The sequence below is a fragment of the Clarias gariepinus genome, chromosome 24 (genome assembly GCF_024256425.1).
Source record: "Clarias gariepinus isolate MV-2021 ecotype Netherlands chromosome 24, CGAR_prim_01v2, whole genome shotgun sequence".
Classification (NCBI taxonomy): Eukaryota; Metazoa; Chordata; class Actinopteri; order Siluriformes; family Clariidae; genus Clarias; species Clarias gariepinus.
Window position 1 is genome coordinate 19,654,326 of NC_071123.1, and position 18,038 is coordinate 19,672,363.

The window sequence follows — 18,038 nt, forward strand, 5'->3', positions numbered from 1 at the left end:
AGCAACAAAAAGCGTAGAACGATATTGATCTTCCCTTCTGTTCAGCGCCTGAAGGATTAAAAATACACTGGAAACTAGAAATGCCAGACTAGTACTGCCTGATAAAATATGAATTTTTAAACAAAAATACAGAAACATCAGCATACACATTGGAATAAATGAAATTACATATATAATACTTAATACGTTATTGTAATACTTAACATAATACGTTATTGTTGCTCTATGGTTCCACTTTTTCTCTGATATTCTCTGTTATTTTAATTTACTTGAATTAATGATCCATTTCCTTACATGTGATTGTTTAGTTTCGAGTGTCCGATCTTTATTGTCAAAAAAGAAAAGCATGAATTAGAATAGGTACTTTCCTATTATTTTCCACTAATTCCCTCCCGTTCATTGCGCCCCACCTGTCATGTCTGTATTCCCCACTAGTGGGGCGCCACACACTTTGAGAACCACTGCCCTAATCCAATAGAAAACGTGTGGCCTGACATTAAAAATGCTGTTTCTGAGGCAAAACCAAGAAATGCAGGGGAATTGTGGCGTGTAGTACAATTGTCACAGATGTGAAGCAGTTCTCAGAAACCAGGTTATACAACTAAATATTACTCAGAGATGCAGAAGAAAGATTAAACTTCAAGCATTTTTGTTTAAACGGTAAATTCATCACTTTATAAAGATGAATGATGACACTGTATTAATATATATAATAATAATATATTTAGCACATTTTTGTGATTCAGAATATAATGTGCAGGGAGTCCAATGCATTTATGTGATTTAAATTAAAAGTTATTATATCAATATGGAGCTTTACTCACTTTTTTAAACACACTGCTATTATTTTGAACACCACTGTATATCCTAAATAATAATAATAATAATAATAATAATAAGATTAATTTAAGCTCATTTATTAAGTATCTCTTTAGTTTTAATATTAAACTCTACATTTGATACAGACTGGACTCTGGTTTTATATGTGTACAAAGAAGCATAAACACATAAACAAAATATCACGTTTAGAAACAGAAGAGCTCCAGTCCCCAGATTAAGGAGTAAAAGTGACTCTGTATCTGAGCACAAAACATGAACAGTGTGTCATTATGAATGTTTATAATGTTTTAGACTGTGAGTTCAGTTCCTGTACATGTTTTAATACACTGTGTACAACATTAAGTGTTTTACTATATGAACATAACAGCTGTACATTTTAAAGTCTGATCTGTAGATCTATCTGTATTATTTATTTTGTGAATTTCTTCTGCCTATTTGTTTATAAATTTACTCATTAATTTGATGACTTTAATTTGACTATTTTTGTAGTGTACCTCTGGTATTGCTACACTTAGATCGTCCACAAGGGGGCAGCATCAGCACACAGTGGCGGTTCTACACCCTGAATTGCTCCCCGAGCGAGACTCCCTCCCGGCGCCCCAAGCCACCACAAAAACAAAAACAAATAAAAACAAAAAAACATGACAAAACGTCACATTTTGTACAAACCACACGTTTTATTGTAGTAATACTACATGTCGTTCCGTAACAGACCAATTTTTGCAAAAAAACAAATGAACTACTCATAACTTAAATAAATATACTCTATACAAACAAATATTATTTAAGAATTAGAGTTATAGCAAATGGAAAATGTCTTTTAAACTATCTACACATATGTAAATTACACTGGCTATGTACAGTATACTGTAAATATATTGTAAATATATTGGCTAGAGCCAACATTAACATAAACAATGGAAATAAATAACTGTACTTGCGACAGTTTTTTGCAAAGCATAATTTTGTGGTTAAATTTAATTAGATCTCATGTTGTATACACTGCTGAAAAAACAATAGAACCCTGCCCCAAAATAATAGAAGATGTAATGGATTTAATGGTTATAATGGGAATTGTATTGGTTTTAATGGTAAGTATAACATTGTCTGCTGGTATATGATGAATTCTATTGGTGGGTGGGATGGGAAATCCTATTGGAAAAGTGCCGGAAACACAGTACAATAAGGAATTTTGTAATAGTTTCACTGGAAAATGTTAATGGTTTATAATGGTATTTAATAGAAACCATTAGAATTTCTGTGATGGTTTGCATATTAGGCTTTTATTGTGTTTTTTTAGCAAGGTAAGCATAGCAAGCATCATAAGCAAGAAGGCTAACAAACTTAAGAGTAAATGTTATACCACTAATGAACATAATGACATGAATACCTTAATCATACAGCGAGAACATTGTTGCATACCTTTATCTTTTGCCTGTTTCTCCTCATCTTCTTTCCTTTTCATCCTAAATTGGTCACCTGACAGCTTTGGCCATTTTCTCTCCATCGCTGTGTTTACTTTGTAATCGACGATTCGACAATCAACAGATTTCCCCCAAAACTGTCACTCACGACCAGAAGTCAAGACTAAACCAATTCACCTCCGCATCATAATCGTTTTTTATTACCAATTTTTATTAGCCATTTCACACAATTAAATAAATGAAAAAAGTGCAAATTATTGGTCTGTGTTTATAATATTTTGAATGAAATGTGCATTATTTGTAAGAAAGTCAGGTGTCACTGACATAATTTAGCCCCCCTTCTTGTCCACTTTATTTGGGAGAGGTGAACTGTACTCTGCACAGGTATCATAGAAAATAGAAAACCGCTTAGCGGCACAGATTATTATTTTTTCCTCCAAGTTCATGTGCCGCCCCCCACGTGTCATGAAAAAATGCCGCCCTAGGCGGCTGCCCTGTTCGCCCATGCCTAAAACCGCCACTGTATGCACATTTATATTTTGATTTATAAATGCCCCAATGCTGACCCCCTCATTTATTTTGAGTCACAAATGTGGCGGAACTCAAACCCACAACCTTTGAATATCTTTAAATCTGAGCTCAGAATCCCAAATCCACTGCAGATCCTGTGGAGAATTTCATTACTGATGCTTTGCCCCTAATATTGAGTAGGTCCCCCTTTTACCACCATAACAGAGATGCACTGTGTGTTCTGACACCTTTCTATCACAACCAACATTGACCTTTTCAGCAGTTTGATCTACATTAGTGTTTCTATTGGATCAGACTACACGGGCCAGACTTCACTCCCCATGTGGATCAGTGAGCCTCAGCCACCCATAACCCTGTCACCAGTTCACCGGTTTTCCTTCATTGGATCACATTTTGTGTCTCCTGACCACTGCAGACCAGAAACATTCCACACACACACTACAGTTCAAAAGTTTGGGGTTACTTGCAAATTTCTTTGTTTTTGTTTAGTGATCTACAACAATACTGGGGATTTCAAAACTATAAAATAACACATGTGAAATTAGGTAATTACGTAACAACAAGAAAAACAACAGTTAGTTATTTTAAGACACAGAGGTCAGCCTTTCTGTAATAGTTCTTGCAAGAACAGTATTGTCAAGTGCATTTGCAAAATCCGTCAAGCACCATAATGAAACTGGCTCTCATGAGACCATTCCAGGAGGGCGAGACCAAAACCTACCTCTGCCACAGACAAGAAGTTCATTTAGAGTTATCAGCAAATGATCAATTAACAGCACCTCAGATTAGAGGCGTTATGAAGTCTTTACAGAGCAGAAGTAGCAGAAACATCTCACCATTAACTGTTCAAAGGAGATTAATGCATTTTTGGACGCCTTCAGCATTCCTTTATAATGTAGAAAGAAATAAGGAACGATCATGGAGTTATAAAGTGACCCCAAACTTTTGAACGGTAGTGTATACACACAATGTTGTTCACGATAGAATATCTAATGACAAAACTTACAACATGTCTCAGAACATTACTGTTCCACAGTGAGGGTGGTGTTGCTCAGGACCATCATTTGCCCTCTTTATTTGACTCTAGATGTTTCTGTAATACACAGTTTATGGAATTCTAACTTGTTGTAGTGGATTGCGTGACTGCAGGAACCTGATTATTGCTTTTAACGTTTATAAAATGCCAAACTTCCCTAACTAGTGCACAGTATAGTGGATATAGTGGGTGTGGATCATGAATAATTTGGTGTTTCATTAGTGTGGCCTGGTGTTATCATCCACTACACACCTCGATCGTACACAGCTACAAACATCACTCCTAAACATCTGGATGAATTTTTTTATATTTTAGATAAGCAGAGCACAATAGAACATTTCATATTGTTTGTGTTTTTTATTTCTTTTCTATTACAATCTAGAAATGAAACACATATTGTACATGTGAACATTTATACTAGATAAAAAAAGAAAAAGACGTGTGTTGAGGGTCAAAAGTAGCTATTAATCTATAATAAATCTCCTTAATGAGTTTTGACTGACAAAAATTAAAACGCTCAAGTCGTTTAAATAAAAAACTTTATAGGGGTCATACAGGCCTACATGCATTTTTTCAAGCAGTTTGGACTGAACTGTGTGTTAGGAGAGTGTGTACACAACCACTCTACGATGATAAAGAGCCGCCCAGTGGTTTTCTTTTCATTTATTACAATAAGATGCCCCTTCTGAAATCAGGCCAATCACAAATGCCTGTCACTGTGACGCCACACCACAAGAGGCCGCTCCTACACTAGTTGATTGACACTGGTGTTTTAGCAAAGACCCGCCCAGAGTGAGAAGAAGCTGTTGGCCATTGTTTTTCGCCGCTGGAGCAAAATGCTGCCTAAGCGAGTGTATTGTACAGTTGTTGGGTGTAATAGCGAACACAGCAGTCGTCATTCACTACCTAGGGTTAGTGACCTAGGGTACCTACCTAGGGTTAGGTATCTGAGCCACTGGGGACGCAGTGGCTGAATTTAGTTTTTAAAGCTAACGTCCCTGCCGATCTACCTAAATGCGGTCATGTTTGCGATAATCATTTTTCACCAGACTGCTTTATAAACGCGGGTCAATATAAAGCAGGTTTTACTAGGAAGCAGCTCTTAAAAAATGGATCTGTACTAATGCTTCGTGTTCCTGCTTCATCTTCACCAGGCTCAGTGAGTGTAATTCCTTTTCCTATGACTCTTTGCAGATCGCCTTTTCTAATAATCACGATGAATGCGGAGTGTAAGTTAACTTATACTCTCATAGAACATGGTTATGGCTTCTTCTCTGTGTACATCCGTCTCTATATAATCCCTAATCGCCCGTTTATAATAAACAATGCATTAAGGTGATTGTCTAGTTGCAAACTGTGTACGTAGTCGGAAAACTATATTATGCTTACCTTTGTAATCTTAGATGGTTTTTAACGATGTCTGTCGAAGATTAAGAAGTCATGTAAACACATCAGTAAACACATCGCGTCTGTATCTTTCTCAGTAAGCTTCTCCGCTTCATGTTGTTGTTGCTCGCGGCAGCGTAACAGCCCATTAATTCATGCCCATGCAGTGATGAGAAAGGCAAACACGTCGATGCATGTCCATTCTTTTAGTTTCTGCGTTGTCAGGCGATATTACAAACTTCCGGGTAGGTTCCGTACTTAAATCAAACTAAGAACTACTTAAGAAAACAGGCTCAGGCTCTATATTCCAGCGTTTTAAAGTTTGGACTGCATTACCCACAAAGCACTGCCCGCACTGGACTGCACTCCCGTGGCTATACCCTACGTGTGTTATGAAGACACGCCCCACAGAACTTTGGGGGGGGGGGGGGGGGGGGGGAGGCTCAGCAGAGGTCATGAGCATTTAAATTAGAATGTACTGAAACAGGTTGCTGAGAACAGAGCTAGTTTTTACCAGGTAAAAGTAGTGTTTTTTTTACACAACCATTGAGAATTTTTAATTAAAGTATATTACAAACTTTTCATTAGGACCCTAAAGAATCATATTAACATTTAATGAAAAATGGGACGTGTGGGACCTTTAATGAAAACATTCCAACACAAAACAAGCAAACAAACAAACAAACAAATAATGGACAGAAAACATCTGTAAAACCATCAACACATCTGCACTTACAGTAAGAATCAATAGGTTCTCTGACACTTTATTCTTAGTTTGAATTCAAATTCAGCACAAATTCTATTTGTCACATACAATCATAAACAGTCATACACAGTATGATATGCAGTGAAATGGTTGTATAACCGCCCATGACCTAACAGTCAGGTGATTGTGCTCCTAGATGTTATAATACTAATTATAGAAGCAACTAGTGTTTTGAGGATGTACGACAACATAAACTGTAAATATAAATAGATATAATGTGCTTCTATATTCACATATTATTTTGTCAAAATTCTATTGTATAAAAGGCATCAAACACATTGAGGCATAATATTATTTCTTCAGTGTTAGGATTAAATCAAGAAGAAGTGTGTCTGAGCTAAGTTTTAAGCTAAGAGAAGAAGAGTTATTTTTTGATACACTAACCAGTCTGGGGCAGATCAACCGGGAGACACACACACACACACACACACATTGTTATTATTATTATTATTATTATTACAGTTATTGATTTATTTTTTTTGCCTTTCACGGAGAGACTGGGATCCACTGAGGGACCCACTGATTTGTCTGCTGACAGCATAAGTCCAATCACATGACACCATAGTGATGAAGTACCTAGCTCCGCCCATATAAAAATAGGTCATTTGTAAAAGCTCTGTGAGAAAAAGCTTAGAAGTTTGCAGCCAAATGTGCAAAGATTCCAGACATCTGTAGAGACTGCTGCAGTCACCTCCTCTTCATTGTGTAACATCATCAGACAGGTGTAGAAGAGCAGGTTTAGAGTCATAGAGGAGAGCAGGAGTGAACTGTAATCGATGATGAGGGCCGGAGTGAAGGGCAGAATGAGGAGGAGCAGGAGGAGAGGGAGCTGAATCAGTAGGGAGGAGCTTCATGACGTTGTTGGTCTTTCGGCTGCTCCCGACAAGGATAAAACAAGGGTTCGCCACAGCGGAATATCCAGTCCACACCACAACCTGGCACAGGTTTTACACCGGATGCCTTTCCTGACGCAACCCTCCCATTTTTCCGGGCTTGGGACCGGCACTGCATCCAGTGGCTGTGGTTTGGGCACTAGCTGGGAATCGAACCTGGGCCTTTTGCATGGCAGGCAAAACACCTACCAATGAGTCTCCAGTGCCCTAGGAAGGAGCTTCATGATAACAGGATCTTATTGAGAGGTAGCTTATCCTAGTGTGTGTGTGTGTGTGTGTGTGTGTGTGTGTGTGTTTGAAAAGCAAGATAACTTATATGCAGTGCAGCTAGAAAAAATTAATTGGATTGTTATCCCAGTCCAGCTCTGTCCACTGTTTCTGGATTGCACGCTCAGTTTCTGACTGGGTGAGTGTCTGGGGCTTTATGAACTCTGTTATTCAGTGAAATAATTATTTAAATTCCCTACAATGCCTCTACGGTTACAGCTGCTATCTTTGGCTCAAAGCTGCTTTTCACAGTTTTCTCATAAACCTATTCAAGCAGACTGTGAGTCAAACAAACAAACAAACAAACGAAAACAAACAACATGCTTTTCCAGGATATTTAAATTTTCTGACATGTACTGTACATGGGTGGTGTCTGTCTAGACCAATTCTTCTACTGTAGTGTTGAGCTGCCTGGAGCAAAAAGGCCAGGGCTGATTTTCTTTTGTCCCCGTCCACAATCACTGGCTGAAAGACTATTTGCAGACTGCTTGAGTGTCATGGTTTTATAAACTCTGTTATCCAGTGACAAAATAGTCAGTCAATGACTGAAAGATTCCCTTCGACATTTCTCCTGTTACAGCTGCTCTCTCTGACTCTGAGCTGATCACAGCTTTCCCATAAACCTCTTTACACAGACTGTGAGTCTCTGTGAGATCTGAATGTTTCTGTTTAAGAGTATCCAGCTCTCTGTTCTTCTCCTCCATCTGTCTGCTGAACTCTTCCTGCATCTTTGTTTTTGAGGCCAAAATGTTTCTCTGGAGTTCAGGCAGGATGATCTTCATGAGGTTTCTCTCTGTCTCCATCCTGACCTCTCCCTCATACGCCTCCCTGATCTCCTCCATCTCCTGTTGATGCCTCTCCTCCATCTCTCGCCTCTCCCTCTCTCTCTTTTCTTTTAGTTTCTTCACCTTTTCTTTCATTTCTGTCCTTCGCTCTACCTCTTGTTTCAGCTCCCTCTCAAGTTCTTTCTTTTTCTCTTCATCTCTCTCTTCTTTCATCTTTCTCTCCAGTTCAGTTGTTCGGTCATTCAGTTGTCTGATGTCTCCTTCATGCTCCTGGATCACTCCCTCTAGCTTTCTCAGAGAGTCCTGCACCTCCTTATCTATTTTTTCCTTCACTTTAATCTCCTCTCTTATCATTTTCTCTTTTCTTTCCCCCAGGATCTTAGTCTCCATCGCTCTAATCTGAGATTCTGTCTCCAGGTAGATCTCACTGCTGTAGAATTTCTCTCTGCTTCCTTCCACCATTTTCTCTATCTTCTTCAGCAGCTCTGAGACCTTAGAACCATCCCCACTCTCCTTAATGTTGAGACAGTAAAACCTGTCCCCACATTTCTCTACAAGTCTCTGGACCTCCTGGTTTCCTGATTGGATGAACACCTCAATGTGGTTCTTCTGAACATCATCAGTAACACTGAATATAATCATGGTGTTTCTCCAACATCTCTCTCCAAAAATCTCCTCCATTTTCTCCAGCATCCCTCTCTCCTCTCCTGTAGGCTGCTTTATAGGTATGACTAGGAGGAAGGCGTGGGGTCCTGGAGAAGACAGATGGACGCAGAGTCCCACATCCTGTCTCAGCTTCTCCAGAGAGAATCCAGGAGAGAACCAGTCAGGAGTGTCCACCACAGTCACCTTCCTCCCAGCCACCTCCCCCTGTGTGCTCTCACTCTGCTGGGTGGATGTAGATGTAGCTGTAGATGTAGCAGCCTGGTTCCTCTCCTCTCTGCTCAGGATGATGTTTCCTGCTGCACTCTTCCCAGACCCAGTCCTCCCCAGCAGCACCAGCCTCAGTTCTGCTACAGGAACCGACACTGGAGAATGTGGACTAGACGATTCTCCACCCACTGAAAATAAAGAATAAATAATTTACTACAGAATCACTTACTGCATTGTGCACTTACTGCATGGTGGACTGTAGGACAATAATGATTAAATCAGGTAAGCCTAAGCCTTTTACGTGAAACAAATTTGTGGTATTGGAAGCCCCACCCATGAGTGATCTTTGCCCTATCACATGACAGAGATCAATCATGGCAGGTGAAGGCTAACATGTGCTTCTATTTCTCATTATTTGTTACTGATACTGTTTTATGCCAGAGTTACAATATTAATCTTTTCACTGTAATCTAATTAAGTGTCTAAATCTGCTTATTCTGTCTCTTTATAGACATCTACCCCTAAACTAGTGTTGAGTTACACACTGAACAACTAACATTAATCACTTACATGTAGGACGACGTCCCTCCATACTGTTTCTTCTCCTGATTGGTGCTGCTGAGTCCTGAGTCTCTCCACTCACTAGGAAACATCAGAACCAGTCAGAATGAGAGAGACATTCTTCTATAATTAATCACTTTCACTGTTTAAATTACACTTCCTTACAGTAGCTGAAGAGTTGCATCATTACGTATCATTATGGTATATTTCATGTCCTTACATATGATTTATTAGGTGTAGATTTACTAGTTGTACTCATAAAAAAAATAATTTTAATTAATACAAGTAACAAATTACTCACTATATGGAGGTAACGTGTCCTTGCTGTTTCTTCTCCTGATGGGGGCTGATGATTCTGGATCTGTCTGTTCCTGCAGCTGCTTTGTTTTCTCCTCTAGAAGTCTGTCTTTCTCCTGAAGCTGTTTGTCTCTTTCAGTTAGTTTGTTTTTACTGGATTCCAGTTCTTTCATTACACTCTCCAGTTGTCTTTCTTTCTCTTTCAACTGAGAATGATCTTTTTCTAACATGTGATTTGTTCTATCTAATTCTTCTTTCACCCCTCTGAGCAGTGTGTCCTTCTCTTCCAGTGTCTTGTCCTTCATCTGAAGCATTTTTTGGTTTTCTGTTAGGCATTTGTCTTTCTCCTGAAGCTGTTTGTCTCTCTCCATTAGCTGTGTCTCTCTCTCAGTTAGACGTCTCTCTGTCTCTTCAAGCTGTTTGTTTTTTTCTGTTAACTCAGTTTTCTGTCGCTCCAGTACGATTATCATCTCTTGTAGTTGTCTCCTCTCATCCTGCAGCTCCTGTCCCAGTGTCTCCAATTTGTTTCTACTGGTTTCCAGCTCTTTATCTGTGTTCTTCAGCTGTGTTTCTTTCTTACTCAGCAGTTTGTTCATATTCTCCAGTTGTGAGATTTTCTCTTTAACTTGTTCAGTAGCATGTTTAAGTTTATTATTAGTTTCCATTAACACTGCGTCTCTCTCAGAAAGAGTCTTCTCATTAGTCTCTAAACGTTCTTTTAGAATCTTCAGCTCTTCATTCTTTTCATTACATTTTTTCTCCTTCTCCACAAGTCTGTTGTCCTTTTTCTCCACTTGTATTTGTGTCTCCTGTATCTGTGTGTCTTTCAGTTTCAGTTGTTGATCTCTCTCATGTAGAGCTCTGTCTCTCTCCTCTAGCTCTTTACTCGTCTTCTCTAGTGTTGTATTTGTATCTTTGAGTTGTGCGTCTTTCTCCTCAATGATTTTCTCTCTGTTTCTCAGTTCTGTATCTTTATTCTCTATTTGTCTTTTATAATCCTCCAGCTGTTGGTCTTTATGTTCCAGTGATTTTAATGCTTCCTTCGGGTCTTTAAAATATTAAGCAGGAGAGTGAACTGAATAATTAATGTGATCATAATCAGTCATCAGTTACAGAAGTACAGCTTGTTATGACTAAAGCCAAAATTACAATTTGTAATTATTTATTAGAAAAACTAAAGTGATACATTTTATTAATTAAAAACATTGACTGATTGATTTTATTATAGTAAAACCATGAAGGTACTTTACACTCTTACTTATTATAATATCATCACATTTTATATACCTAAATGTAGGTCAGTTTAAAACTGGCTAAATGTTCAAAAGCTTTAATTTTAATATCTGTATAATCCATGCTTTAGAGTAGGGGTTCTCAACCTTTTGAATTTTAAGGCCCAAAATAAAGAAAAAGCATAACGTGAAAATAAATAATAAATAAGACTGTAATGTGTTTTGCCACCGTCAGCTGTAACAACTAAAATAAATATTCCATTTCCCACTAGTGAGACACCTGGACTTGCTTGGAAATAAGGAGATCAAGCCTAGGTGGGACGGGTGAGAGGCTGACATGCAGAGTAGCACTCAATGTTGTATTCAGTTTGTTTTGTGCTTTTGATTTCCTGAAAGTCACAGTGGAAACTCTGACTGATATAAACAGGTGGTTGTAAAAGGCAATAGAAATGTGATTGTCCATTTTGACATGGATGGACACTGACTGTCAGGTTGTATTCAGAATGAATCAAGGTCAACTTGTTTAAACTGAAGCTTCAGCCTGCTGTCTGCTGATTCATCCATCAGTTCATCTTCCAACACAGTGGACAGAATCATGTCTTCTGAAGCAGAATCCACAGATAAAGGGTCCAAAAACCAAACAATTCTTTGTCATCTGTCCATTGAGAAGTAAAACTGCAAACTTTTGTGACAACAGAGTCTAATGCTGGGTTATACTGGATATGTTGACATGAGGTGAGGCTCCCAGACTTTCACTTAGGAATGAAAACATGACAAATAGTCCCTCCTTGACGTCCTCTTGAAAGCCATTATATTTCAGTGGTACAAGAACTGCAGATGATCTGCATCTAGTCTTTCACACAGAGCTGTACAACACCTTGAGTTCAGTGCATTTTTATAGATATAGTTCACCATTTCCAAAGACACGTTCATGACTTCATGCAGTTCTGGTGACATCTGCTTTATGGCTAGACTTTCCCTATGTACAGTAAGAGACAGTGTGTCCACTTGGTGTCAGGGGTTCTATCTTGGATCTGTTTTACAACACCACGATGTATCCCTGTCATCATCTTAGCTTATTGTCTGTGCAAACACCATTACAGTATTTCCAATCAAGCCTTTTTTAAGTAAAGAAATCATCAACGTAACTCATAACATTATCTCTAAGCCACTGTTCTTGTGTAAAGCTCTTTGCAAAAAAAAAAAATCTTCATGCAAATTACTGTCCATGTGGAATCTAACAAAAACTAACAATAAAGCAGCGTTGCTAACGTTAGTGAACTTGTCCCCCTGTATGGCAAATTATCGGCGTGTCTTTATTCTTTCCACAAGTTGACATTCAATGTCATCACTCATGAGAACAATTCTTCTGCTCATGGTATCAGTAGACAGTGGTATGGACTAAATTGTGTTTGCAGTGGGTTCCCCATTAACTCCCTGCACAAATCTTAACCGTTATACAAAACAAGCTCCATCTATATGAGCAGAAACCAAATAACTATCTTTCAACAACGCTTCTGACTGCACTGTTAATATTGTGATGACCTTCTGTTGTGCCAGAAACACGACCCTTTTCATTAGAAAATGTTCTTTTGGCTTCCCAACACATCTTGGGTGCTTTGTGTTTAAGTGTTTTTAAACTTTGATGTTTTTTTAGCTTCAATTGACATGATTTCAGAACATTCAACACACTGCCTGCCACTATAAATACACAATTAATGTATTTAACATCACTGAATACATTACAGCACATGTCTTGGAGCGTTCACTAGCACAGGTTTATCTCCCACATCATAGTTTTATTTCAAAAAGTTCTCCATTTTGTAACTGTCTCCAAACATTAGCTAGCTAGTGGCAAAACATTTGTCTCTATCTGATGATGTGTCCATCGGCACTTTGATGTTCTAATGTAACAGTACAACAGCCACGCCCCACTGGGTGAGAACGCCAGCTTTAGAGCAGGATGTCAAACTCAAATCACACCCAGTACATGTAAGCATTGTTTAACATTATTTATTTATTTATTTATTTATTATTTTTAAATATATTTTTTATAGTAATTAACATCTATTAAACTAGGCACTGAAAGTAGGGCCGAGTATTAAATAAGAAAAACAAAGTAAACAAGTGTTTGAAATATCAAGTAATAACTTTGCAGTTTTTTTTTTTTGTTTTGTTTTTTTTGTTTTTTCCAAACTTAAAAATATCTAACATTAGGAGATTCATGGAGAACTCACACAGGACTGTCTCTGTTAGGAACTGACATGTACTTAGTCTCCTGTCCCTCTCTCATCTTTTCTTTTCCCCAGCAGACTGTATTTATTGCTCTGTACACTGGGTGATGTGTTTCAGGTGTGTTTCAGGATTTGGCATCAATCACTGAATCCCATTTAAGGTGTGTTTGGACCCAGCGCCTTGAGTTTAAAACATGTGACTTTGATTAATTCATAGTTACAGATATTAAAAGTTAAGTGTACGTAGTAAATATCACTAAGTTTTTACTCCTCCATAAACACTTTCTGTGTGCTTTCTCCATAATATTTAAATAATGTTTATAATAGAGAATATAATAATAGAGAGTGTGGAAAAAAAGTTGTGAGTTTGAGATGCTTACTGGAGATCTCACTATTGAACACTTTACTGTACAACACATGATCAGGTGTGTTTACTTTTGTAGCTCCTTCCACACTCACCAGTCAGTAGAGCCGAGTTCTTCATTTTCATTCTCTCATCTTCTGTCCATTTTCTGTCTCTCTGTAGAAGAGAATAAAGGTTGAAGGTGAAGGTTTTATACCTGACTCCATACTGTATGTAAATAAAGTGTTAAATAAACATAAAGTGTTTCTCTGTTCACATCACTGTGTGTGTGTGTGTGTGTGTGTGTGTGTGCGTGTGTGTGTGTGTGTGTGTGTGATAGGTGATATGACTAACATTATACACTAACCTGAATAATATACGTATACGACACTAATTGTGTTTTATTGTAATTGTGACAATAAATAGTTTATTTTTAATGTTTGTTATACTTTCATGACCATCAGTCAGCCATGATTAAAACACACAACACAATTCAGACGCTGAGAGTTTGTCATGGATTTGTTCTCTGAAGTGACATTAAATTTGTCCTACAGATTTTAATAAAATGGTTTTAAGTAAATTAATGTTGTTCCTGGTGTTGGGTCTCTACACAGATCCTCATGTTCAATTAAATATGTATTAAACCTTTTTATGTCTCTATAAATGAAATTTAAGACATGTGTGAAGGTTATAATTTATTTAGCATGGTTTTTTTTTGCTTTATGATTTATTTTGTTTATGTTTAAACAAATTGTTTACAATCATATCAATAATTATGACATCAGTAATCACAGTAAATTGTTAACTGTCATGTTTTCCCTGTGTGTTCCTGTTGTGTGTGTTCTGTAGGACTTTCATGTTCATGTTTGTTCCAGACTTCAGTTCCCAGTATGCATTGCACCTCACATGTCAGTCACATGATGTTAATTGTGATCACCTGCACCTTGTTTAGTTTAATTAGTTTGTCTATTTAAAGTCGTGTTTCAAAGTCTTCTGTTTAGAATCCTAATGTATTTTGTTTTATTTGCTTGTATTAGCTTTAGCATTAGCACGATCATTAGCATTAGCCTTTAGTTTGTAGCCGAGCCACAGCCATAGTTCACACGTGTTTAATGTATAAAGGAAAAACTTTTTTATTTAACATATTAATCTGTACTTGCATCCTGCCTGTTAAATGTCATTAACAAACAGCTCAATGTCCATGTTTCTATTCAATGTGTCAGTCGTGTGATAGTTTTTCTGACCATCACTGTGAGCTGTAACCATAGTAACCCATCACTGGGTAATAGACTTATTATAACAATTTAAGATGTTTTTATTCTGCTAGTATCAGTAAGAGATTTATGAACATTAATAGTTTAGTACAGTTTACTCACCTGAATAACCTCCATGTCTTTTACTTGAGGATTTGACAAAAATACAAAGAAAGTTTGATTAGATTCCTAAAAATGCTTTGGTAATGTTTGTAAATGTCTCTGTATTATATGGAATAGTATTAGATATAAACATTCTGTGGCTGTTCTCAGTAAATACGTTTTGTCCTGCATTAGTTTGTCTCTCTTCTGTTTTTCTGCTGATTTTGGTAAAGAAATGGCTTTAGCTTTATCATATTAACTCTGTAAGAAACAATTTTACTGAATCACTCACTCACATTCTGTTATAATCTCTTTCATGCACTATTATCTAGCGTGGACTCTCTAACTCACTTCTCTCACTAAAGTTATATACAGTACACTACCTGGACAAAAAGAAAAAACAGTAAACTTCATAAAAGAAATATGAACTGAAAAAATTATAAACATACGTGATCTGATATCAAACACTTGGAGAAGTTAAATCATTAAAAAAAATCATCCTCACTAAAGTGACATCAGAAATCACAGAGCTCACAGGATTGGGACTAAACAGCTGTGTGACTATCAGAAAACCACTTGTTAATGAGGCTAATCAGAACAAAAATAATCTAATTAAATGTACTGAATGACCAGGTTATTACATCAATACATCATTATTCTTCCCAGATGTCCTGGACATACGCTGGGCTCTGTGAGCATGAGGAAGCATTTATACACAGGAATTATCCACCACATTACACACCATAAGGAAAGCATGTGATCAAATGAAATATTAGTGTGTGTGACTTTTTGTAATATTAGTCAGTCTCAGTAACTTTATAAAGGAGTTATTACTATGAAATTACAATCCAATAAAAAAACCTTCAGTTTTTTATCTCTCAGTATCAGTGTGTAGGTCTGATTTGTGTGTGTGTGTGTGTGTGTGTGTGTGTGTGTGTGTGTGTGTGTGTGTGTGTGTGTGTGTGTAGAACACTAATGACAAACTAGACAACAGCATGATGAATGTTCTGCCAGCGATCACAGTCTGTTGTGTTCACTACACTATGCTCATGATGCTCATATATCTATGTGCTATTGCACTCTGAACACACAGCACAGTCCAATCTATTTCATCTGCACAATTTTCACATCACTATCAGAGAAAAGACTTTATACTCACCCTCATCATCATCCTGTGAAAGTAAATAATAGAGAGTGAAGATTTAATGCATGATTACAAATGTGAATTGTTCCATGTGAAAATGTGAAAGTAACTGTTACTCTGGTTAAAACACAGCTGATGTGTGTCTTAATAAAAAAGAGAAAAACTAGACAACAATCAGTCATCACACACAGAAAATCTGTATAATGTAGCATTGTGCTAATATACCGCTAGTTCCCCTTAAGGAACAGAAATATCTTGTGATTTATTGGAAAATACTATTTTCTGATATCTGCATGTATTTACCAATATACAGTATGTCAGTATATGTGCATTTCCCCCTGTGTATTTTAAATCTATAGGTAAATATTCTGTAATATATCTATGTGCTATTGTAGTAGATGAAGGAATATGTTACGTGGTGCGGTATGGAGAGCCGCACCATGAGATATTTTGATGTTTATAAGAGCCCTAACGAAGGGCTTCAGAGGGGGTGAATGAAACAGGAGGTTGTGAAAGTGCTTATGATGCGGATGGGAAGACCTTCCCGTTTCGAGATGGCGTGGGATTATTAATTAGGAAAAGGAAACAAAACAGAACTGAAAACTCAAAAATAAACAGAGCTCCGCCAAATACACGAGAACGGATGGGGCTCTGATAACTAAAAAAAAACTTTAGATCCTCTCTGGGCCTTCGACCTTACCGAGGATTTATAAGAGAGAAAACTGAGGCGTGTTGCTCTCTCTCTCTCTCTCTCTCTCTCTCTCACGTCGGTGTAGGGAGACAGAGGCTGGGTCTTTGCCTCTCTCCCTCTCTTGAGAACGCTCTGTGTCTGTCTTTCCGTTTCTTTTTATATTTTTATCTTTCTTTCTTCCTTTCTATCTTTCTTTGGCCCTCATACCGTACCGGTGCAACCTAAATGATCACACGAAGTGCGGAGGTATCAGACCCTAAATGAACATGTCACCAGGTGTTTCGCGTTCACACTGATTACCTTACTGCAGTGTTGCCTGGCAACCGCGTGTCTACCTGGCCGCGCCTCGGCCTGTTCAGAACTCCGTGGGGTAGCAGCCTGTGGACCTGCCCGTTCTGAACAGTGCAGAGTATTTATGTGTGGTTCAGCCCCTCGTGAGACCCGTGTTACAGAATATACAGAATATCAGAACACAATTATGACTGACTTCTTATAGAAATAAAACAAAATGCTGATATCGTACTTGGACACTTGTAAAATATATATATTTTTTATCTTATATGATTTTGTATGCTTTTATATTTCTATTTGAATCCTGAATTAAAATCTAATACATGTGAATAGTTTATAAAATATCAGTGTTTATCATTAGTGTGAAGTCGAGTTATTTACTTACCCGTGCTGAAGGTGTCGTGTGAAACAACAGAGAGAAATGTAATGTTAGATAAAATATAATGAGAAAAACTTATGATTTACAGTCAGAATATCTGCTACACAATCTTCACTCTGTGCTTTTAGTGCAAACAATTTTCTGATTTGTATGAAATCTAACAAATCAACATGAAAATGTTTTGCCGTAAATAATAAATGAATAATGTGTGTGTGTGTGTGTGTGTGTGTGTGTGTGTGTGTGTGTGTGTTATTGCACTCTGAACACACAGCACAGTCCAATCTATTTCATCTGCACAATAAATATATTATTCATGCAACATCAACACATCACTATCAGAGAAAAGACTTTATACTCACCAAAGAATTTTACCTGTGAAAGTAAATAATAGAGAGTGAAGAATTAATGCATGATTACAAATGTGAATTGTTCCATGTGAAAATGTGAAAGTAACTGTTACTCTGGTTAAAACACAGCTGATGTGTGTCTTAATAAAAAAGAGGAAAACTAGACAACAATCAGTCATCACACACAGTAAATCTGTATAATGTAGCATTGTGCTAATATACCGCTAGTTCCCCTTAAGGAACAGAAATATCTTGTGATTTATTGGAAAATACTATTTTCTGATATCTGCATGTATTTACCAATATACAGTATGTCAGTATATGTGCATTTCCCTCTGTGTATTTTTAATCTATAGTTAAATA

At 37.4% G+C, this 18,038-nt stretch overlaps 1 protein-coding gene across 1 annotated transcript; it reads right to left on the reverse strand.

Annotated features, from left to right (window-relative positions):
* Positions 1-5,733: 5,733 nt before the first annotated feature.
* LOC128512611 (WD repeat-containing protein 87-like) lies at positions 5,734-17,763 on the reverse strand. The gene is given in 7 exon segments (XM_053485964.1): positions 5,734-8,989; positions 9,372-9,443; positions 9,664-10,707; positions 13,585-13,645; positions 15,175-15,182; positions 16,858-16,879; positions 17,701-17,763. Coding segments are annotated over 7 exon segments (2,601 nt in total). The 3' UTR covers positions 5,734-7,658.
* Positions 17,764-18,038: the final 275 nt, after the last annotated feature.